Source organism: Kogia breviceps, chromosome 11, assembly GCF_026419965.1.
Source record: "Kogia breviceps isolate mKogBre1 chromosome 11, mKogBre1 haplotype 1, whole genome shotgun sequence".
In the NCBI taxonomy this organism is placed as follows: Eukaryota; Metazoa; Chordata; class Mammalia; order Artiodactyla; family Physeteridae; genus Kogia; species Kogia breviceps.
The window spans coordinates 72,565,765-72,590,169 of record NC_081320.1 but is presented as its reverse complement, the minus strand read 5'-3'; the positions used below and the strand labels follow the sequence as shown (position 1 = coordinate 72,590,169).

The window sequence follows — 24,405 nt, the reverse complement described above, 5'->3', positions numbered from 1 at the left end:
TCTTTAAAAAATAAAATAAGATAAAATAGGTAACCAACAAGGACTTACTGTATAGCACAGGGAACTCTGCTCAATATTCTGTAATAACCTAAATGGGAAAAGAATTTGAAAAAGAATAGATACATGTATATATATAACTGAATCACTTTGCTGTACACCTGAAACTAACACAACATTGTCAATCAAATATACTCCAATAGAAAATAAAAATTGTTTTAAAATTCAGATTTACATTAAAATGATCTAGAAAAAAGTAAAAAAAAAAAATTACTCTAGCTGTTTTGTGAAGAATAAAAAGTCTTTAGGGAGGTGAGGAGAACCAGGAGGCCAGTTAGAAACTACTGCAGTTGTTCAGTCTAAAGATAAAAAACAAAACAAAACAAAACAAAAAAAACACAGTGAGATGGACTAGGGTGGGAGCAAGTGGAGGTGAAAAGTGGCCATAGATTCTCAATGTATTTTAACAGTAGATGAATTAGATGCAAGGTATGAGAAAAAAGTGTCTAGAATTACTGTAAGATTTTAGGGCCTAGATTAACTAGGTGAATAGGGGTCCTGTGCCCAGTCACGTGATCACAATGGGAATAGTGGGGAGGAAAAGATACGGGGAGCGTCACAAGTTCAGAATGAATGTTACATTTGAGATGTCTTCTAGATATTCAAATGGAGATATGTAGAAGGTATTAATAGTTGGAAATACAAGTCTGCATTGAGGGGAAAGGTAAGATTCTTCATTTACTTCTCTAAAACTCCTATAAGTTAAATATTATTTTCTATATTTTATAGCGGAGGAAACTAGAGTACAGATAAATTACATGACTTGTCTAATGTCACCAACTATAAAGCAAAGTCTGGAGCCAGGGTTTGAAACAATCCATTCAACTCCAAAGATGAAGTTCTTTCCCCCATACTTCCCTCTTACCCCCCAAACATGTACTTTGTATCTTCAATTCACAACTTAAGTGTTGAGACTTCCCTGGTGGTCCAGTGATTAAGAATCCACCTGCCAATACAGGGCACGTGGGTTCGATCCCGGATCGGGGAACTAAGATCCCACATGCCACGGGGCAACTAAGCCCACGTGCCACAACTACTGACCCCGCGTGCTGCAACGAAATATCCTGAGTGCCACAACTGAGACCCGACGCAGCTAAATAAATAAAACAAGAAAACAAAACAAAAAAACAAAACTTAACGTTAAGCCAGCCCCCCCTATGATTTGTGCCTGCGTCTTAATTTGTAAAGGTGACTGAGTGCTGACACAGAGAGATCAATACCACTGAAAGAAAAGTTTAATGTTACTTACAACTCCCCTAGAAAGGAGAGGCATGCCATGCCACGGTGGGCCACAGGGGGAAGCACCAGTGTCAGGAGGAGGCAGAAAGGAACAATAGTAAGGCATAGGTTGTAGCCTTTTTTGGGTTTTCCCCGGGAAAGGCGCGGCAGGGCAGGGTAATCAGTTTAGGATTGGCTAGTTTGAGTAATTCTCACAGACTCTGAGGCATAGGGTACCTGGCCCCAGACTGATTTAGGGCAGGGGAACTACTAGCTTGGTGGTTAGACAAAGGAGGTGGTTGGAAGTAAGGATGCAGGACTGGTTGTTTTGCATATGAAAGGCGTGTTCACAGGTTAATTGTTAATTAGTTAGCCCTGGGAATGGCAGTTTCTTCGCGGCCAGGTAGGCCCAGAAGATGCCAAAACATCATAAATCCATTTACTCTGGGAAGATTCCAACTATCTTTGTTCACCGTAGACACAGGAACATAAGTTTGGCTGAAAGAGTATCCTTTGTTTCCCATCCAAGTTTGGCTCCCAGGTACAGAATCACCAAGCTGGGCGCTGAAAACTGGCCACAAACCATTCCCCTCCCAGGCAAATCTCTGACTCACCCAATATATCCAGCTCCTTGCAGATACCCAGACCTGGTACCTTTCTTCCAGCATACATCGCAGCAAATCCTCTCCCCAAATAGCCACCCATTGGAGATGGAGACAGAGACAGGAAACGAAACCTGAGCCCCTCCAATCCCACCCTTTATCCGGCTCCGAGCCTGAATTCAGCTCCCCCGCCTCCAGCCTGAGCATGAACAGCCTCAGCTGCCGACCCCCTCCGGGCCCGGTCCCAGCGCCTGGGATCCTTATGCTCCAGACTCACCGGCCCCAGCCAGACAAGCTGTATCCCACCGGGCCAGGAGACTCCTCAGACCCTGACCACTCCGGGAAAGGGAGTCAGTAGAAGGGTCCGCACACAGACTACTGGGGCGACGCGCAGACCACGCACACGGAAATACATCCCTCATACGCGGCAGGGGAGGCCTCCCCAGGCTCGCAGCGCTGCTTCCCGGAGCGTCTGTTAGGACGCGGCGCCCAGCGGCCAGGGCCCCCGCCGGGCGCCGCCACCCACCGGGACCTCACCTGGAGCGGCTCCGCAGCGGCCCAACTGCAGCTGCCCAGCCCTGGCGCATTGTGATTGGCTCAACCTCGGGCCCTTGCCTATTCGCTTCCGGGTGAGAGGTGCCTGGTCGCCCTAGCAACCAAGTCGCAGTCTACGCTGAGCTACTGCTTCCTTCCCTCCAGGCCACAGAGCTGGCGGCCCAGGGGGAATCGCAGAGTCCAGAAAATCTCTCCAGCACCCCTGTGTCAAGTGAGTGTCCTATCCTCCCAAAGCCCCTTTAAGTAGAGCTCGCACTGAGCCGGAGCTCGGCCCCTGGCAACTCCGGTACAGGTGTAACATATTTCCTGAGCGTCTACACCGCTGGTGGGATGGGGGCGCGGAGAACCCGTGCTGTGGGAATCTGGAGACCTGGATTCTAGCTCTCATTCGGCCGTCGATTCGCTGTTGTGAAACCTTAGGGAAGTGCCAACGTCTCTGGTTTCAGTTTCCTCTCTGTTGCCAGTCTCGATCTCTTAGGTCCCTCCCTCTAGCTCTAACAGTCCAAAGTTTCGGATGTGGAACCATTTAAGGGCAATTGAAACAGTTCGGTTTCTTGTATGATCACGTTTAGTGCTCTGCTTAGTAAGCCTTTAACGATTGCTTCCCAAGTGCCACTCATTCACTAAATTTTCAGTTCCTACCAGTAAGTACTAAGCACTGAGCTGGACACTAGGGTGGGAAAAGAGATTTAACTAATCCGTGATCCTGACCCAGAGGAATGGAGTGTGAGAAGGGACTCCGGCACAAAAGCGTTATTTTAATAGGGCCCTAAGTACTACATTAGGGATAGATCTCCTGGGGGCTCCTGGGGGAGCCTGGGGGTGACGGGAGATATGAAAGTCCTTGTCAGGTGATATCTCTCTTTTCCTTTATGCCTCTTTCTGGGAAAAATTTTCAACTTTGTGTTCCAGTTCACTAATTTACTTTTCAACGGTATTCATTCTGCTATTCAGCCCTTCTAAAGGGATCTATTTCACCAATTATATTATTCATTTCCTAGATTACTAATTATTTTTTCATAAGCATCCGCTCCTGTCTCAAGGCTGCTATACCCTGCTTTTCTCTCTGATGATGTTTAAGTCTTCTGCCTATTGTGTTATTAACTCTGTTTCCTTAGAGGGGATGAGCTTCCAGCCTTTCTCAACTGGCACTCATTAATTTTTCAATTAAAAGGATCAGTTCTCTTGTCCCACCCACAGAGATTCTGATTCAGCAGTGTGGAAGGGCGTAGGAACTTGTAAAGCATCCCAGATGATTCTAATGGATGGCCACACTTTGAGTAACATTCTAGTAGACTATTGTCCTAGAAGTTATAGTTTACTTATCTTCACATACGTTTTCTTCAGTATTGGCAAAAATTAGTTACTAATGTTTTAGTCCACTAAATGTCCCAGAGCTCTGAGGCATAGATTCCACCCCTCCCCCACCCACTGCGGTTGTCTTTGTCCCTTTTTCACCTGGTCTCCATTCCAATCTCATTCTGTTTGGACCCCACTCCCTCCCCCACCCCTTCTCACTTACTATCTTTCTTTATTTTCTATTTCCTTCCACTGCCAAATCAGACATTGCTCACTCTACCTTACCTCTGTGGGACAATCAATAGATCATATACCCAAGAGAAATAAAAACGTATGTCCACACACAAAATTATACATGAATGTTCACAGCATTATTCATAACAGCCAAAACTGGAAACAACCCAACTGGCCATCAGCTGATGAATAGATAAACAAAATGCGTTATTTTTGTAGCATGGACTATTTGGCAATAAAAAGTGGTGAAATACTGATACATGCTAAAACATGGATGAACCTTGAAGCTAAGTAAAAGAAGCTAATCACAAAGGACCACATATTGTATGATTCCATTTCTATGAACTATCTAGAATACACCAGTATATAGAGACAGAGAGTAGATTAGTGGTTGCCAGGGGTTGGGTGAGTTTTAGGGTAATGGAGAATAACTGCTAATACGTACAGGATTTCTTTTGGGAGTGATTAAAATATTGAAAAATTAGATTGTGGTGACAGTTACACAATTCTAAGTATGCTAAAAAAATGAATTTTGTATACTTTTCAAGGGTAACTTTGGTGGTATGTGAATTATATATAAATAAAGCTGTTAAACAAGTAAAAATTGATCATCTAGACAAAATCATTTATTTCCCCAGGACCCTACACTAGACTATGGAAATGCCAAGTAATCATGATATGCTTGTGATCATATGAAGTGAGTCTATTTGGTTAGCTTTTAAAGCAAATATGTTATAGGTCTTACGATGTAAAAATATTTAAGCTTATGTGACTTTTCTGAAATCTTTTAAAACAGCTCCAGAAGTATTTAAGATAAACTTTATATTTCCAAATGGAGACAAGTATGGTAAGCATACATTTCAATTACTTTTTTCTATACAGACTAAAATTAAATAGCTTAAAGGTACAAAACTGAGACTGTTATACTTTATAAAACTACTACTGAGATATTAACTCCATTAAATAAAATAACATAGAAATACTAATGGAGGAACAGATTTTAAATCTAAACTCTAATGTTAAGTATAGACAGTGTGCCTTGGAAAGCTATGGGAGGGCCATAGCCATATGTCAATCTTCTGGGCCCTTGAGTGTCAATGATTACAAGACCTAGGTCCATGGAGCTCCACATCTCTGGTCTCATCAATTTCAGTGCTAGGAAGCCAAAGAGACCCATAGGGGATGCAGTTCTGATTAAGCCTGAACATAAATATTTTATTACTTAGTCAAACAGAGTTCCCTTTTATAATCTTCAGTATTTCTCTCTTGTTTAGATGGGGATTGTACAAGAACATCTTCTGGAATCTTTGAGAGAAATGGAATAGGTATTCATACCACTCCTAATGGGATTGTCTACACAGGAAGCTGGAAAGATGACAAGGTATTATTGTTGTTTTGAGCATTGACAGTGGATAAGTAACTCTATTGGTTAAATTATTCCAGGCATTTCACCATTAATCAAAAAACACATATGAGTAGACCATGCAATAAAAATTAAAAATGATTATATTTAACATATATGAACATAAGAATGGTATTAAACTCATGCAGAGAGCTAATTATCATCATTATCATCTTTCTTATTTCCTATTCATTGAGCAAAGTGAACTCATTACATAGTTTTCTCATTGAATCCTCATAGCAGCCTCATGAGTCAGATACCATTAATGTTCCTATTTTACAATTGAGGGAAATCAGGCTCAGATTTCTTGCCCAGCTAGTAAGTGATGAAACAAAAATGTGTTCTCGGGTCTGCCTAAATACAAATTTTTGTTCTTAACAACTTCTTTGTGCCATTTCTGGGTTAACTAAACTGGTTGTCCTTTAAGCTTTTTGATATAGTCAAGGTATCTTGAGGACTCCTGTTATTATCATCATGGACCCCCAAGATATTCAAGTGCCCCAAATCAGAAACACTGACTTGGTGAGCTTCACAGAGATATACATACAAAGGACAGTAATAAAATGTTATCTTATTTTTGTGAAAATAAAGGATGATACAATGATAGATTAAATAATAACGAAGTAGATGATAGACACATGTGTACATTTTTGAAATGTTCTAGGGAACTGAAGATTAGTTACTGAGGTAATTTCCTTTATTACAAACAGATGAATGGTTTTGGAAGACTTGAGCATTTTTCAGGAGCAGTATATGAAGGACACTTTAAGGACAATATGTTTCATGGACTGGGGACTTACACATTCCCAAATGGGGCAAAGTACACTGGAAATTTCAATGAAAATAGGTAAGTTTAAAATAAAATGTCATTGTAGTTCTAACAGAGTCTTTTCAGGCACATTCGCTTAAAAATTTAGTTAATGCTAAATTTCTTTTGTAATGTATTTAGTTAAAATATATTTATAATATATTTTGGAAAATTTGGGTTATATGTTGGGGAAAATAATGTTATAAGAGAGGCTAAGGCCATCATGAGTCTCCAAAAGAAAATATCATTCTTGGTGATAATCTATTAGACTTTTCATTTATTTCCTCTTGACTTCTGTTCCTATAGAACTTTTTGCAGTCATTTTGGAAATGGAAAGCTTGTTGCAATTATTGAGAAAATTTAGGCCAGAAATTATTTTCACTTGAAATATCTTAATAAATTTTTTTTTTAGTTTTAAATTTTATTTTTTCTTCCAGTTTGAGATATAATTGACATACAGCGCTGTATAAATTCAAGGTATACAGCATAATGATTCGACTTACATACATCATGAAGTGATTACCACAATAAATTTAGTGAACATTCATCATCTCACATTGACACAAAAGAAAAGAAAAAGAAAAAAATATTTTTCCTTGTGATGAGAACTAAGGATTTTCTCTCTTAACAACTTTTACATGTAACATACAGCAGTGTTAATTATATTTATCATGTTGTACATCACATTCCTAGTACTTTATCTTGTAACTGGAAGTTTGTACCTTTTGACCACCTTCCTCCAAATCCCTACCCTTACCCTTCACCATGTATCTTCACAAGCTTAATCCTCACACCAAATACCATGCCGTGTCATCCAGAGGTTCATGGTTCATTTATAACTACCCCTTTATTATTTCCAGAATTGAAAATGCAACCTAATTGTTATGAAGTGGTTGATACATATTGAGGAGGGTAGAAAGTGTTCACCTATTCTGATGCCAAGTCTGTGATGACAACATGTAAACTTTTCCCACTGATGTTAATAAAGGGAGAAAACTCTAACCCATGGGATTAAGGTCTGTTTGGTTATGTGAAGTGCATTTTCACCACTCTGAAGAGTCCAGAAAACACCAGCATAGAGCATAGCACCTCAAACATAGTTGAAGGTCAATAAACATTTGTTGAATAAATGAATGAACTAATTAAGCCAGATAACCAATATAAACTTTTCACTTTTTGACTGTTTTGGTCTAAACTAAGCATATGTAATCCTAAAATCTTAGACACCAAAATTTGTATAATGACAATATTTGTTTGGAATAGTAATTTTTTTTTGTAGGATATGAAAGCAGGATGTCAGGTTTTAAACCCAAATTTGATAGTGGAAAGATATAATTCTTCAGACATAGTATATAATATACTGGACAATCATCTGGACCATAAATTTTTGGTCTTGGTTAATGAACACACTTATTTTTTTACTATTGCAGGGTGGAAGGTGAAGGACAATATACTGACATCCAAGGACTAGAATGGTGTGGTAACTTTCATTTCACAGCTGCTCCAGGCCTGAGGCTAAAGCTCCACATGTAGATATTCTTCATTAAAGTTTTAATGTGGTAATTGCAGCTTTTAGTTGTAAGGAAAACAACTAAATGTCATCTTCAGTAACTTCATACACTACCTATATATTGTAATTTTGCCAATAAAACCATCACTCATTTATGCTTTTTTGAACTTTCTTTTGATCATCTTATAATTAGTTTAAAATAAATTATGTAGGGACTGCCCTGGCAGTCCAGTAGTTAAGACTCTGTGCTTCCACTGCAGGGGGCGCAGGTGTGATACCTGGTCCGGGAACTAAGATCCTGCATGCCACACGGTGTGGCCAAAAAAGGGGGGGGGGGAGAAAGAAAAGAAAGAGAATAAATTAATGTAATTCAATTGAGAGTTTGCTTATTTTAAGAAAAACTATGCAGATCTTAACTAAGTCAATTTCCAATCCTGTGCCTGAGTTTTGTCTTCTTTAAAAAGTATATCTGGGCTTCCCTAGTGGTGCAGTGGTTAAGAATCCGCCTGCCAACGCAGGGGACAAGGGTTTGAGCCCTGGTCTTGGAAAATCCCACATGCCGCGGAGCGGTTAAGCCCGTGCACCCCAACTACTGAGCCTGTGCTCTAGATATCGTGAGCCACAACTACTGAAGCCCGCGCACCTAGAGCCTGCAGCAAGAGAAGCCACTGCGATGAGAAACCTGCGCACCGCAACGAAGAGTAGCCCCCACTCCCACAACTAGAGAAAGCCCGCGCATAGCAATGAAGACCCAACGCAACCAAAAATAAAATAAATTTATATATATATATATATATATATATATATAAAGTATATCTATGTGTCAAAGGAAACTATCAAGAAAATGAAAGAACAATCCACAGAATGGGAGAAAATATTTGCAAATCATATATCTGGTAAAGGTTTAGTTTTCAGTATACAGAACTCATATATAAATATATAAATATATATAAATAAAAAGACAACCCAGTTTAAATATGGACAGAGGATTTGCATAGACATTTCTTCAAAGAAGATATACAAATGTCTGATAAGCAAACTGAAGATGTTCAACATCATTACTCTTTAGGGAAATGCAAATTAAACCCACAATAAGGTACCACTTCCCGGGACTTGCCTGGTGGTGTAGTGGTTAAGACTCCGTGCTCCCAATGCAGGGGGCCTGGGTTTGATTCCTGGTCAGAGAACTAGATCCCATGTGCATGCTGCAACTAATAGTTTACATGCCATAACTAAGGAGCCTGCCTACCACAACTAAGACCTGGCACAACCAAATAAATAAATTTTTTTTAAAAAAAGATACCACTTCCCAATCTCTAGGATGGCTATATTTAAAAAGACATAATAACAAAGATTGGCAAGGATGTGGAGAAATTGGAAACCTCAAATATTTCTGGTGGGAATGAAAAATGGTACAGCTGCTGAGGAAAACAGTTTCTCAGAAAGTTGACATAGGACTTCGCTGGTGGCTCAGTGGTTAAGAATCTGCTTGCCAATGCAGGGGACACGGGTTCAAGCCCTGGTCCGGGAAGATCCCACATGCTGCGGAGCAACTAAGCCCGGGCACCACAACTACTGAGCCTGCGCTCTAGAGCCCACGAGCCACAACTACTGAGCCCACGTGCCACAACTACTGAGCCCACGTGCCACAACTACTGAAGCCCGCATGCCTAGAGCCTGTGCTCTGCAACAAGAGAAGCCACCGCGATGTGAAGCCCACACACTGCAATGAAGAGTAGCCCCCGCTCACCACAACCAGAGAAAGCCCGCGTGCAGCAACAAAGACCCAACACAGCAATAATAAAATATAAAATGAATAAATAAATCTTAAAAAAAATTGACATATAATTACCATATGTCCCAGCAATTCCTAAGTATGCACCCAAGAAAATTGACTTGTATACAAATGTTTATAACAGCACTATTCATACCAGCCCGATACTGAAAACCCAGATGTCCATCGACTGATGAATAGATAAATAAAATGTGATATACCTGTACAATGGAATGTTATTCAGCCATAAAAAGGAATGAAGTATTGACACATGCTCTAACATAAATCAACCTTGAAAACATTGTACTAAGTGAAAGAAGCCAGTCACAAAAGGCCACATATTATATGGCCTTTTATGTGAAATGTCCAGAATAGGCAAATCCATAGAGACAGGAGGTAGACTAGTGGTTGCCAGGGACCAGGAATTCGGAGGCATGGGGCTTCTCTTTGGGGTGATGCAAATGTTCTAGAATTAGTGGTTGCACAACTTGTGAACATGAAAAACCACTGCATTGTTCATATTAAAAGGGCAAATTTTTTGTATGTTATGTGTAGGAGAGCAAAATTTGCCACCCCAAAATGTGTCTCTCTGGCATGAGGATTAATTTAGGGAGATTATTTTTAAGAAACAGAAGACTCCTGAAGTCTTTCTTTTTACCTCTGCCCTGAGCTGCCTAAAGAGTTTAGATAAAGGACCTCTTCCCAGAAAAGAAGTTATCTGCAAAGAATTTAGGCTAGGTGTGGCCGGGGAAGCTGAGCAGGACCTAGAGATCAGAGTCTACTGGGTAGCATTGTCTCTGCAGGGCCCAACAAGCAGTTGTTTACCAAGCGTTTGCATTTGAGTTTCCATCTCCACTTGAACTGCCCTCCTTTGAAGTCCCAAACCACTACCCTCAACATCCTCTTTTGTCTTTAGCTGAAACGGTTTTTAAGGGAGGGCTTTGGCCATTTTAGTGAGCTGTTCAGTTTTCCTGATTCTCTCCCACATTATTAAACTTTTGTTTGATTTTCTCCTGTTAATCTGTCTCATGTCAAATTCATTGTAATTCTTAGACCAGCCAGAAGAATCTAGAAGGGTAGAGGAAAATTTCTCTCTGACATAGGTGAGTTATATCTCAATTTTTAAAAAGTAGATTAGTGTGTGCTAATATATTCTATGCCTAAAAAGCTTCTTTACCTTTTAGATAACATAATTTTGAAATTACCAAAGCAGTACGTGACAGCTACATATTAAAAATTACAATAAAGACCTTAGTGTTTTTACTGAAACTGTTTCTCCAAAACTGACCCCCCATAAGATGGTGCATGCAATAGATAACTTCCATATTATATAATATTTCTTCCCTCAAAGTCTTGTGAAAATTTGTATTTCTCAATATTTCATGGCTAAATCCTTTTTTATTTTTCTTTTTTGTTGTACTACTATAAATTGGGGTTGAGATGTCTTTTAAAATGTTGAAATTAAAATGGTATTTTTTATAGTTTCTCATGATAATAACTTTGTATTTAATTTCAAAAGACCCTATTTATAAGTGTTCAAAGATACATTTTAAAAATTAGACATTTTGGATATGTTGCTTAGCATTAACTGGTATGGCTTTAGAATTAAATACTTTTATTGTACTGGAATTTATAAGGAGATAAATACTGGACAAGTTAAGGTAAGGTGAGAGGATGTTTTCAGAGACCAGGACATATAATGCAAATTCAAAACTTCTGGAAAATATAGAAATATCTGCTTTACTTCAAACTAAATTTTCCCCGATATTTTTCTTCAAATTATTTAAGGTAGCAAGATATATACTTTGCTTTTAAACTATTTAACTTTTATTGATATATAAGTAACTTTTCAATGCTCAAGTCTCCAGTTTTCTAAGATACTAAAGTCATTCCTCTTAAACAGTTTTCTTTCTTTCACTCCTTGAAACTAAATGCAGTTCAGTTATTTGATTAGTTGATGCTAGAATTTGACCTGGAGCTTATATAATTAGAAGAGACACTAGTTTTCCTCACTTAAAAGCCTAGTTAGCATATGACAGTCTCATTTCCGGGGAAGTCAAACCTCTACTGCTTCTTTTTATAACATTTAAATTAATTCAGAATCCAGATAAGCCTTGATCTGAGGACGATATAACCGCGGCCAGCAACATGGGGTAAGTATGTGCTCTTACGTATTTTGAGAGGCATTGAGAGGGCAAATATTTTCATAAGAGAAGAAATCCCATAAATCCTTACTAATTTAGATTCAAAATATGCTAACTTTTATTTAAGGAAGTCATTTAAAGAAATTACTTTTTATTCAAAGTTAAAACAATTTGTAAAATATTCATTCATTTTCTTGCTTAATTTTTGTATGATATCATAATCTGTCTTTGCAGGTTGTTAACTAATGAAACATTTAGACTGAAGAGTTTGCATATTTACATATTTAGTTGAAGCTGAATTGAAATTTGAGAGTAATCTTAAAGAAAGGATGACTGAATGCTTGCTTTACATGGCAGATAAATCCAATATGTGTATGCCTCTTTGGGATTAAGAATAAAGAATGGAAAAAAAAAAAGAATGGAAAAGATTAGGAATGGAGGGAGGTTAATTTATGACTTTTGTAACACAGAAAAGGGATAGAGGATTCTATCAGAGTTTACTCCTCTATGTACAGAAAAATATGTGCTAATTAATTACATAGGAACATTAGTGAGAATTCTAAATCCTTTGCAGGGGCTTTGGGAGCATGATGAGAAGAATTAGGTTTCACTTGAAAGCTTTCTATTCTTAAGTGAGAACAGGAATCCACTATAATTAGTATTTATATGCTGAAACAATAGTATTCTGAAAAATATAGAAATTTGCCTTTGTGTAACCCTTTTGTCCTTTTAATAGCTCCTTTTAATATAAAATTATATTTGTTGCAAATGGTATAGCCATTTAACTAAAGGCACTTCTGAAGGATTTAGCATAAACAATCAGAAGTTCATGCTAAAGAAATAACTTTTTTGACACACGTTTCTTCCAGTTTCCATGAGTTTAATTAATATCTCTGTTTTTGCTAATATCATGGGCTCTGAAATGCAATCTAAACCAGCTTGAAACCTCAGAGGCTTTTGAAAGGAAGATGATCATACTGTGGTTAATTTTTAATACAAATATAAAGGTTAACAGATAAGTGCCTTGTACAAATTTCACATACATTTGATTGATTTGATCTGGGACAGAGTTGATGAGACTCCTGGATTCTCTTTATTCCCCTCTTTCCTCTCTTTCTCTCTCTCCCTCTTCCTCCCTCCGCTTTTCTTTAATGACTGGAGCTCACCTTTTTGAGGGTCAAGGGTCACTCTAAGAATTTTTAGAAATCAGCCCACCCTCTCTGCAAAAAAACGTAAAATCACACCAAATTCTGCATATCATTTCAGGAGATTTACAGATGGCCTGACTGTGGACCCTAGGTTAAGGAATTTGATTTTGAATAAACTAAAATAAATTTGAATAAACTAAAATAAATTTTAGTTGCTCAATATTTTTCTTAGCTTTTGAGTTTTTATTAAATGTAAGAATCTTTTACATTAATAATTAAATTTAATTAATTAATTAATTAAATTTAATTTAATAATTCCTGCTAATCTTCTCTCAGAGACAATGTCAAAGATGCTGATTCTCCCACTGACCAGCTCCCAACACACACACACACACACACACACACACACACACGCGCGCGTGCGCGCAACTTACATGAGTGAAACACAGTTTAACCGATATCCATAGTTTTGACAATCACATTTCTGCTGTTTGTCTCCAGTGACTTGATTAATCACTTCTGCTTTCAAGAGTGCCAGGAATCACCTTGGGTATCACGGAAGAAAAAAATCCTCATTATTTTATTTCATTTATTGCTCTCAGTGCCCCACATAACATGAACTAAACCATAACTTGCAAAATATTACACAGGACACTATTCTGATTCGTAGGTTCATGATTATTTTGTTGTCAGCTCCTGCCCTTATTGAGAAAAGAGAGATTATTAGGTATTAACACCTTTTTAAATCTTCCTCAATAATCAGAAAAATAAAAAGACAAAGTGGCAGCTGATTAGAGGCTCAAATTTGTCCATTGGAGGAAATCTCTAGAATGTATCCCCTGAGAATGAGGAAGTAGCTATTTAGGATTTGGGGGAGGGGGGTGTTATTTATCTGAAAGCTATTTGAGAACACAATGCCCTTATATGAGTCTATGCCAGCCCTTTCCATTTTGGAGGGGGGCTAGGCTGGCATGGTTTTAGTGAGAGATGAAGAGGCAAATATTAGAAAATTCTTATGCTCTTTATTTATTTATTTTTTTGTGTGTGGTATGCGGGCCTCTCACTGCTGTGGCCTCTCCCGTTGCGGAGCACAGACTCCGGACGCGCAGGCCTAGCGGCCATGGCTCACGGGCTTAGTTGCTCCGCGGCATGTGGGATCCTCCCGGACCAGGGCACGAACCCGTGACCCCTGCATTGGCAGGCGGATTCTCAACCACTGCGCCACCAGGGAAGCCCCTCTTATGCTCTTTAGAAAGCCACCTCCTTCTCTTAAATTTTCACTGGATTCCTTATGGAGAGTGTGTGGGGGGGAGGGTGAGTAGAGATGGTGCATAAGAGTGGGTAAAGAGATAACTAAGGAGAAGTGAAAGAACCTTACCTTGTAAAATACCCTGCCACCTGCTGTTTACCATAACACCTGAGCAAAGGATGAATAATGGGATAGAAGTGATGGTTGCATTTCTTTCCTGAGATGCTTTTCAATATTCTTTCCCCATCTCCTAGCAGGGTCAGTCAGTGTACCCCCAATTGATGTCTCGGGAAAATAAATGTTAAGGCTCTGCTAAAATTGTAGAACGAATAAATTCATTATTACAGCATATTCAGCCTCCTTTTAGTTTTCCAGTTTATGTAACTGTAGAGTAATTTTAAAAATTCTTTTATGCATAGATTTTCCACTTCTGGATCAGGGAATTACAGTCCGACTCTTTTTCCTGGGCAAAGCATACATTTAGCGCATGTAGTAACCTTTGAAATATTGCTTCTATCTCTGCCCTCCTTTCCTTTCTAACAGTCGCTTCCCTAATTCAGGCCATCATTACATTTTACATGGATTATTAAGGGTGCCCACTCCCGGCCTCTCTGCAGCTGGTCTTTCCTCTACAGTCACAAGAGTTATCTTCTGACTGAAGATGTGTGGTCTGGTTATTCCCTTGCTTAAACGCTTTCAGTGACTCCTTATTCTCTCCACTTCAGAGCAGGCTCCCAAGAAGATATTCACCACCCTTTATCTGTCTCTAATCCACCTGTCTAGCCTTACCTTCTACTCTATCCTCGATGCTGCCTGGGATCCCTAAATCCACTGATGCATTGCCAACTGTCTACCTCTGATCCTTTGCTGAGCTCCCCACCGCCTTTTTTTTTAAAATCATTTCTACATATTGTTCAAAGCCCAGCTCAAATCCTATCTTCTTTATGACATTTTCTCTAATCCCCACAATTGGAACTCATCTTTTCTCCTCTGAAAGTTTTAGGCACTTTATACTTTTCTTATTGCATTTCTTCCCAATCCATCATATGCTGTAGTTATTTGTGTGTCTCATCTTTCCTACTAGACCGTAAGCTCCTGGAAACCAGAACAATGTCATCTTTATATTTCCTCCCAGGATCTGGCACAATGCCTTTTACATGGTATGTGCTTAATAAACGTTTGCTGAGTTGAAACGAACTCTGCTTTTCCTATAATCCACACAAAAAAGCCTAAAAACTTAATTTTAGCCAAAATTCCCTCTTTCTTCCCCAACAGAGTGGCCCCATCTTCCAAGTTCCTATCTGAGGACCTCAAATGAGTGTATAATATCCAAAATATGGGTGATGCAAGAGAGAAAGGGTAAAAACAAGGACTGGGGGGCTACACTAGAGGCTTTTGAAGAGTAGAAGATCTACTGTTGATATGTAGAAGCGCACATAGGATCCAAGGAAGTGTAAGAACACTTCTAAGAATTAAAAATGGTTCTTGGTTCGAGACAACTTCCTAGAGGACCAGCATATCATAAGGTTGGGCTTGTCTGTATATGTTGGAAAAACCAAAATAATAGTGGCTTACATAAGCTAGAAGGTTACTTCTCTCTTACATTAAAAAAAAAAAAAAGTCCACAGGCAATCTAGAGCTATTCAAGCAGTTCTTTGGTGTGAGAGACCAAGGCTCCTGCTATGCTGCTCTTCTGCCATCCTTGGTGTCTCACCTCTTGGTCCAAGAAGGTTGCTAGGACTCCACCTATCTCACTGGTGTTCAGCCAGCAGGAAGGAGGAAAGGGAAGAAAAAGATGTGTTTTCTCTTTTAAGGAAACTTCCCAAAAGTTACTCACACTATTTCTACTTGTAACTCATGGGTAGAATCTATCTCCGTGGTTACACCTACCTGTGAAGGAGAAGGAGGAATATAGTTTTTTAACTGGGTTACTATAAGAAACAGGGAAAATGGATACTGGGTGGCAACTGGCAGTGACTGACAGAGCCAGTAAGGCCATCCATTGATTCTCATATTCCTTTAGGACAAAGAAGAGCATTTGCACAAAAAATAATGTTTTAAGAAAAATTTTCTGTAAAGTTAAGGGGAAAAAAAGAGCAAGCCAACCTGGGAATAAACACAGATTCACTTAGGATAAAGGACAGGGACGTGACAAAATGACAAAGGTGACTGAGTAAGCCTTTGGTCCACCCACTGCCCCTGCATCCTGGCCCCTGACCCTCAGCTTTCATCTCCCTAATCCTCACTTCTGTACTGTGAGGTGCCTATTATTACTACTGTGCCTATTATACAGATCAAGAAACTGAAAGCCCAGAGATTCAGAGACTTGGCCAAACTGCCCAAGAGGCTTCAGATAATGAAAAAATAAATAAAACACACAGCTGGCTTGGAAACTGCTGTACTGCTCACAAAACCATATAATTCAAGCGTTCTCCAAAAGGATTTGTACTTACTTTTGAATGTGGATCACCTCAATTAGCCCCTACAGAAAAACCTCTTATAAACCTACTTCACTTGTCACCTGATGTAGGTGATTTCATTTAATGTGGGATACTTAGGAAAACCTCTAGATTTTTGGCTTTCATTATTTTCAGGTCAGATGAACTGCTTTGAATTCTTCGGATTCAGCAAAGCCCCCTAAGCCATGTTAGAGTATTCCAGCTATGCTTCTAAATACATAAGAATTTATTTTTATTAGTCACCCCAAAGATACAAATCATTGTGCTTACTCAGCACCAAGTGACTTAAAAACTAAAAGACTAAGAGAAACAAGAACTTTTACATTTTACATTATGTATTTTAACTATTAGAAAATTTAAACAATCAATTGCATATATAATAAAAACTTTTAGTTATGAAATTATAGGAAAAAAGGATGGTATACATTACAAGGTACCTGTCATTATCAATGGCATTTTATTTTTTATAGAACCTCTAGAGAAATCAGGAAAGCTTCACAAAACATGGTGTGATGTCTACAGGTGGAAACAGGCCATGAGGTGAGTGAAAATTGCAAAGAACTTATTACTAGTAAGAACACATAAACTGAGAGCCTACTTTAAAACAATGTACTTGTACTTTACTTAGTTTAAACCTGTATTTGTACTTGTACTTCATTCTTTTTTTTTAACATCTTTATTGGAGTATAATTGCTTTACAATGGTGTGTTAGTTTCTGCTTTATAAGTGTACTTCATTCTTGAAGTACAAATATCACAAATTGTTTTGAAGAATTTTGTAACCCTTTGTTTAAAAACAAAAACAAATGGACATACTGTGGGATTCCTTTATTAGTTAGTAGTCAGAGCTAATAGCCACTTAATAAACCAGCCATGTTACATCAAACTTTTACTGCATTTATGTTTACTCACAGTATTGAGACAATAATGACCGTGTTTTGAGTTCTATTTTATATGTCTAAGGGGATTGCAAAAAAACCTTAAGAATGACAACATTTACTTTACATTCAACTAATATTTACTGAGTTCCTACTTATACTAGGCTTTGTGACATAATAACTATGTGCGATTGGTAAGTCTTACCTTGGTTTTACAGTTGAAGTAGGTTTATGAAGATTAAGTAAGGTTCCAGGCTCGCAAAACTAAATAAGTAACAGAGCTGGAATTTGAAGCTAGATGCTTAATGCACCTAAAAGTCCCATAGTTCAAAGCAATATTTTTAAATTTCAAATCTAAAAAGTGCACCTTATAAAACAAACACTTGTTCAAGACAGAAGAGTGTAAGTAAAATGTTTAAGACCATCCCACCCCTACCCCATCCCTCTTTTCAAGCATAACCACTGTTAGTAGTTTGGTATAAACCCTTCCATATCTTTCCTTTTGTCCAATATGCTTTTCATTGCATCACATTTCCTGTCTACTTAAAAACATCAATGGGGCTTCCCTGGTGGCGCAGTGGTTGAGAGTCCGCCTGCCGATGCAGGCGACACAGGTTTGTGCCCCGGTCTGGGAAGATCCCACATGCTGCAGAGCGGCTGGGCCCGTGAGCCATGGCCGCTGAGCCTGCGCGTCCGGAGCCTGTGCTCCGCAACGGGAGAGGCCACGACAGTGAGAGGCCTGCGTACCGCAAAAAACAAAAACAAAAAAACAAAAACAAACAAACAAACAAAAACCATCAATGAATAGAGGAGGTTGAATTTACCATGATCTGTACTAGTATAAATATCTATCTTTAAATAATAACTGAAAAGCTCATTCAGCTAACATTAGGCATCTAACTATCGAGACTCAAAGAATAGAATTCACTCATTCTTTCCTAGGGACTCATAATCTAGTGCAGTGGTTCTTAATTTGGTTTTGAGAGAGTAAATATGGATTCTTTTGAGACTCTGATGTGAGCTCTGAACCTTCTCCCCAGAAGAAAATAAATCTATATAAAATTCTGCCTATAATTTGGGGGATTCATGGATACTCTGAGAGTATACAGACCCCTGATCTTGTAGAAGTAAGATTTTTAAATTAGTAATTTAACATAAATACTATAATAGAAGTGTGGACAAGATGCTATGGCAGCACAGAAAAGCAAGGACTTTACTGAGACATGTCAAGAAAGGGAAGAGTGATACTTGCACAGAAATCTTGAAGAACACAAGGAGTTTGACAGCTAGCCCAGGGTAGGGGAAGGATGTCCACTGAGGAAACAACATCTATAAATCCTAGAGGCTAGAAAGGACAGGGAACTACAGGACTGTCTTTGTGTTAGGAGCCCAGTATGTATATGAAAGTGACTAAAGAGTCTGTAGAGCTAGGTAGAGGCCAGGTCATGAAGGGTTTTGTCCATTGTGTTAGGATGTTTGAACTTGAGGAGTCATTGAAGGATTTTGATCAAGATTTTCATTGGTAGGTAAGAAGTCTACAATTAATGCATGACTAAATAAATGATCATGGGAATACTAATGTAGATGATAGAATAAGATATAAAAGGAGATAAGACCATTTGATTCAGATTTGTTGGGGGATCACTGATGAAATAATATGTTATTAAAATGATATGTTGCTAAAATCAAATGGAATTGAGTGGAAGGTCACTGCTTTCACAAAGGAGATTGGGAGACTGAAGCTCTGAGACTGTATTGATAAGATAAAACTCTAAATTTGGGCAGTACATCTGCCCCCTCGCTGCAGTAAGTCCCATGCACAGTCAAGCTAGTGTCAGTCCCTCGGGGTGTCTGTATCACTCCTGGTCTGCCACACCATCTTGCCTTCCACTGTCCTACAGTAACTCCTGATGGACCATTTGGTTTCCTATTGACTTTGCAAAGAGTAGGAAAAGAGAAAGAGGGTAAAATGGGTAAGGTTATCAACTTGTTTATGTGGAGCATGTATTGCTTTTATAGTTATTTTTCTACTTTTGTTTTAAAGTAATGTGGTATAAAGCCAGGCTTACAAAAGATGTCATAGCTAGTTCATTTCTATTTGGCTGTACTTCACCTGATATACCTACCTAAAAATGCAATATTAGTCTCACCTCCTACTTCTTGGCAGTGACTTCATAAATGAGGTAAGACTATAAAGTCTCAAAGATATTTCCCTTGATAAATATTTACTGTTCATTAGAAGTTTTACTTATCAGATGCTATAAAGGCTTTGAAGACTAAACTTGTGCATATATTATATACGCTATTTTGTGTGTATGATGTATCATAAGAACTTTTTAAAATACAAGAAGCATTTGGTCTTTGCCGAAGGGTAGTGCTCTGAAAGATTTCTCAGTTAGACTGAGAAATGTATAGATAGCAAACTTTTGTTAACAAAAAATTTACAGTTTAGGTGATATAGCATTGATTTTTCCAGCTTGCCTTTCTAGCTCATTATTTTTAAAAAATGCATCTCCTTGCTATTAATAAAAATAAATAAGATTCCATGTTGTTTTCTCTTTTCCCCAGATTTTTTGAGGTATAATTGACAAATAAAATTATAAGATATTTAAAGTGTGCAATGTGATGATTTGATATATGTATTCATTGTGAAAGGATTCCCCACCGCCTTTTTTGGTGGGGACATTTAAGTTCTACTCTTTTAGCAAATTTCAATTATATTTACAATTCAATCTTAACAACTATAGTCACCATGTTATACATTAGATCCTCAGACCTTATTCTTCTTATAACTGAGAGTTTGTACCCTTTTACCAGCCTTTCCCTATTGTTTTCTTTAGGGAAAGAAATCATTAACTATAAACATCCTCTGGAATTTAAGTAAATTCAACTCAAATTTGTGTTGAGTGCCCACAACAAAAAGTTCTCAAACTTTTCATATCAGAGGAATGTGAACAAATGATATAAATGTATTTACCTTTAAAACTCAAGCTAATTTTGCATGCCTCTCTATGAACTATCTGAACATTTAAAATATATAATACTGGGCTTCCCTGGTGGCACAGTGGTTAGGAATCCGCCTGCCAATGCAGGGGACATGGGTTCGAGCCCTAGTCCGGGAAGATCCCACATGCCACGGAGCAACTAAGCCCACGCGCCACAACTAGTGAGGCTGCGCTCTAGAGCCTGCGAGCCACAGCTACTGAAGCCCGCGCGCCTAGAGCCCGTGCTCCACAACAAGAGAGGCCACCTCAATGAGAAGCCTGTGGAACCGCAACAAAGAGTAGCCCCCACTTGCTGCAACTAGAGAAAGCCCGTGTGCAGCGACGAAGACCCAACACAGCCAAAAATAAATAAATAAAATAAATTAATTTTAAAAATAAAATAAAATATATAATACTTTTAAAAATTGCTTACCATTGAGTAAAATCGCTATTATAAAGAGATAATCTATGTTTATCCTGAAGCTTAAAGTCTAGCAGTCTAGTTTGATAAGAACCAGATGCTCACCAGGTGCAATGGATATGAATATGAATAGTCCCTGTCCTGGTGCAGCTTATAGTGTCATGTGGGACACAGGCAGGGCCTGTTGCCTATAAATCCCAACAGAGAGAGACACTAAGAATATGGTATGAGAATGTAGTAGAAGAGGGATCAACTAATGATGTCTTGGAGGACCAGGACAGGCTTCATAGAGAAGGAGGGGCTTAAACTGAGCCTTGATGGGTGAGAAATATTCATTAGGTAGGGAAAGATATTTGAGGCATAGAGGATGGAAGGAACAAAGGTACACAGGCAAGGATTTGATGCAATGCATGAACTGTGATCATCTACACATCTGTATCACATATACTAACTGCTATGAAGTTTTATTTGAAATACTATGAAACAGAGAAACAAATCAAGTAAGTTCAGCCAGTCCAGTCATTAGCTGTTACAAGTAGCAAAATCATATCAACTAATGTCTAACTGGCTACAAGAATATATCGGAAGCCACACTCAGGCATAAAATTAAGGTCCCATAGGCAGAGCTTGATCAAGAGACATGAGGCAGGCTTAAAATCTGACACTCATTCAAACAGATTTTCTTTCATTATTCAACACTTGAATAGAAAAGAGGCTGATTCCTCCGCGGAGGCAGAGTGGAAAAGGACTCCCAGGGGTAGTACTCAGTCTCCTGTTCAGGATCAAGAGTGGTTCAACTCTGGCCTCACACTGGCTATGCCACTCAGCAAAACTAAATCCTACAAGAAAACCAGACTCACCCTTCTAAGAAGCCTTTCTGGCAACCATTTGTTGCTATTAAAGCCTGCATCTAGGATATACCATCACCCACCCCAAACACACACACACACACACATATATACACACCCTCACGATGCTTATTGAAGCATTCCTTTCAATCACACAAGATACTTTTCTTGAGAGAATTCCTGATAAGTATGGTTTTCTCCCTCTCACATTTCCAGGCCCTTTCAGCACCTCTGAAAGATAGATGCATGCACAGCTCCTTAATCTATCTCTAGCCCCATTTTCAGGCCTGAGATTGCCAAGCAATTGATTGCTGGGGGGGCTCCCTCCCTCTCCACAGCTGGGCTGAGGCTGCTGCCTTGGATGCAAGCTCTCTATTCTGGCTCCTGAAGTGGTAACCAGCGCCTGCACAGTGCTCACCTGTGAGCTAGGTGCTCAAGACCACAGACAAAGCTTAACATATGGTTCCTACCTTTAAAGACCGTTGAATCTAGACTCCTCGGGAGGATCCAAAGTTTGCTTTTTCTTTCACCTCTGTCGATCTTAGGCTAGAGCTTCCAGCTTTGTGCTAGGCAAAACTGCAAAGGATAGTAATAATCACTACCAGAGACATATAATCATACCACAGACTGAGCTAATGAGACTCTCAGAGAGATTAAGTAATTTTCCCAGGGTCAATCAACGATTTAAATCATACAGCTAGGACTGGAGTCTAGACGCTCAATACTTCAAAGCTCAGATTCTCCATCCCCATCCCCCACCTAGCTTGGCTCTCAGTGTTGCTCTCAACTAGTTAAAGTGTTAGCTGACAACAGAGTAAGTAAAGTATGTTTTAAAAAAATCTCTCAAGAGCCAAAGGAATAAAGTCACAGTGTTGGTGACAGTGAGGTTGGTTTGTTTGGGCAAAGGGCCTGACCTGACAGCCTTATTATTCCACTTATTTACGAGGCCCACCTCACTGAGATTAAAATGGTATTCTCAAATTCCATAATTACCGTGTTTGTACAAGAAATTGGAACTCTGTAGTGAACCATTTTATTATTTCTGTCAAAACAAGAGCTTACGACTTAAGTCACTTAACCATGGACCTCATTTTCTTTATTTTGAAGTGACAGGGTCTGGCTGGCTGATCTCTGTGTCATCTTTCAGCTCTGATCCTTTTTATCACATATGCTGAATCCCTAGTTTATACTGCAAGTTGTTCTGGTTAGGTGTGGTTGGGTTTGGTCTTTCTAAACCATGATACTGATACTGTTTCATTCATTTACTTCATATCTATTTATTTGGGGTCTATTCTGTGCGAGACCCTCTTTCAGACCTCGAGGTGGGGGGAATGCAGTGAATAAAAACATCCAAGCCCTCATGAAGTGGAGATGATGGCCCAACATGATCAATAAACAAATAAACAGAGCATTGTCATTTGGTAGAAAATGCTGTAGGGAAAACTGAAGCAATGGAAAGGAGACAGGCAGTGAAAGCTGAGTCCTGCTCTTACGTGCGCGTGGTCAGGGAAGGCCCTTTTAATGAGGTGACATTTAAAGAGACCGGGAGCCTTAGAACTTTTTTTATCCTTAATGTATGATTGTGGGATATTGTAAATTTGACAAGATTTTGAAGTTGTCAAGAGATAGGAGCAAAATGGGCCCTGGTGAAGGTGAGTAAGAGTTTGAGTTTCAACCTCGCTTTTTCCCCTCACATCCTGTGGGTCCCAGGATTTTCACAAATGAGCTTTTCTTGCTTCTGTGATTCTAAATATTCTATATTAACATTTTAATGACTTTTCAAATGTACTGACTCTACTTATTTATATAATTTTTGTCAATGGGGATTATGGCTATTAACAGTAAATTCAAAAGTCTATGAAAACTGAATTTACAGGATTTTAAGAAGCAGGGTTTTGATTTGCATGTAAACTTTGCATCCAGATTTACAGTATTTCTCTCCTCATCTTCACAGCCACAGGCTAGAGGAAGGACCTAAGCTTAGGAATGTGTGGGAAGGAGTTAAAGCTTCAAGGAGCAGGCTGAAAATACTGCTTTCAAAGGAGTGGGTGTGGTTTCGTTTTTGTTTTTGTTTTTCCTGGATTCCTAGATCTTGCGTCTACAGGCTCATTTACTGCCTATCGCGTATTTGTTTTGGAGACTAGGAGCATGGATCCCCAAGAAGATGAGTGGTAGATATTACAGGCCAAAGGCAGGTTCCTGAGTGTGAAGAGAAAAGAAGTGAGCAAACCCCAGGCAGTGAGGTTTCTAAGGTACGTTCCAAAATAGGTGGAGAAGAAAAGGATTGACTTTGTCTCTAAATCCAAAACATTAGAATCCAATATATATAACAAAGGCTAAGCCATCGCAGATCATCTTATTTTAGACCCTGTCACTCTGAAAATGCCCTTTAGGACTGAGATAGAGCATTAAACCCCTTTGTTCTACTCTCCCGGCCTGGATTTCTTGCAGCCAAATTCTTTCTCCCTTTGTCTCTATGTCCACGACTGTTGATTGCCAGATTGTTAGGTAAGAGAACAGTTAACAAGTAATCATTAGTAAGTAATTAACATCTAATTAATTAGGGGAGGATTTTGTGCTAAATAGTTATTATTGACAATGTTTAGCAGGTTTATCATCTCAGTCAACAAATTTTTATTGAGCTTCTATTCTATGTAAGAATATAAAACAGACACCAAGAATATGAGGAGTTGGAAAAAATAGCCTCTTTTCTCAAGAAGTCTATTTAGAAAATGAGACTATAACATAAGATACATACAGCAGAAAATCATGGTTTTGGTTCCAACTGAGTTCTACAGATATTCCATGACAGGGAT

At 38.8% G+C, this 24,405-nt stretch overlaps 2 protein-coding genes across 28 annotated transcripts in view; one reads left to right on the top strand and one right to left on the bottom strand.

Annotated features, from left to right (window-relative positions):
• The window catches only part of DHX57 (DExH-box helicase 57), a 129,092-nt gene that overhangs the window by 55,774 nt on the left and 48,913 nt on the right, over positions 1-24,405 (bottom strand). For 12 of the 27 annotated variants that reach the window (XM_067007736.1, XM_067007744.1, XM_067007741.1 and 9 more), the window contains 2 exons: positions 22,060-22,165; positions 13,186-13,296 (listed from right to left, as the gene is read on the bottom strand). Coding sequence is in view for 2 of the 27 variants with exons in the window: in XM_067007734.1 (XP_066863835.1) it covers positions 1,890-2,084 (195 nt within the window). In the remaining 25 variants the exon portion in view is untranslated. Of the gene's footprint in view, positions 1-48; positions 89-1,889; positions 2,468-13,185; positions 13,297-22,007; positions 22,166-24,405 lie in introns of those variants that run through there. The other 15 variants (XM_059078800.2, XM_059078799.2, XM_067007734.1 and 12 more) reach the window with 13 other exon arrangements.
• On the top strand, positions 2,516-7,840 carry MORN2 (MORN repeat containing 2). The gene is made up of 5 exons (XM_059078657.2): positions 2,516-2,643; positions 4,762-4,812; positions 5,240-5,346; positions 6,078-6,214; positions 7,606-7,840. The coding sequence occupies exons 4-5, from the start codon at positions 6,078-6,080 to the stop codon at positions 7,706-7,708; spliced, it is 240 nt and encodes a 79-aa protein (XP_058934640.2). The 5' UTR covers positions 2,516-2,643; positions 4,762-4,812; positions 5,240-5,346; the 3' UTR covers positions 7,709-7,840.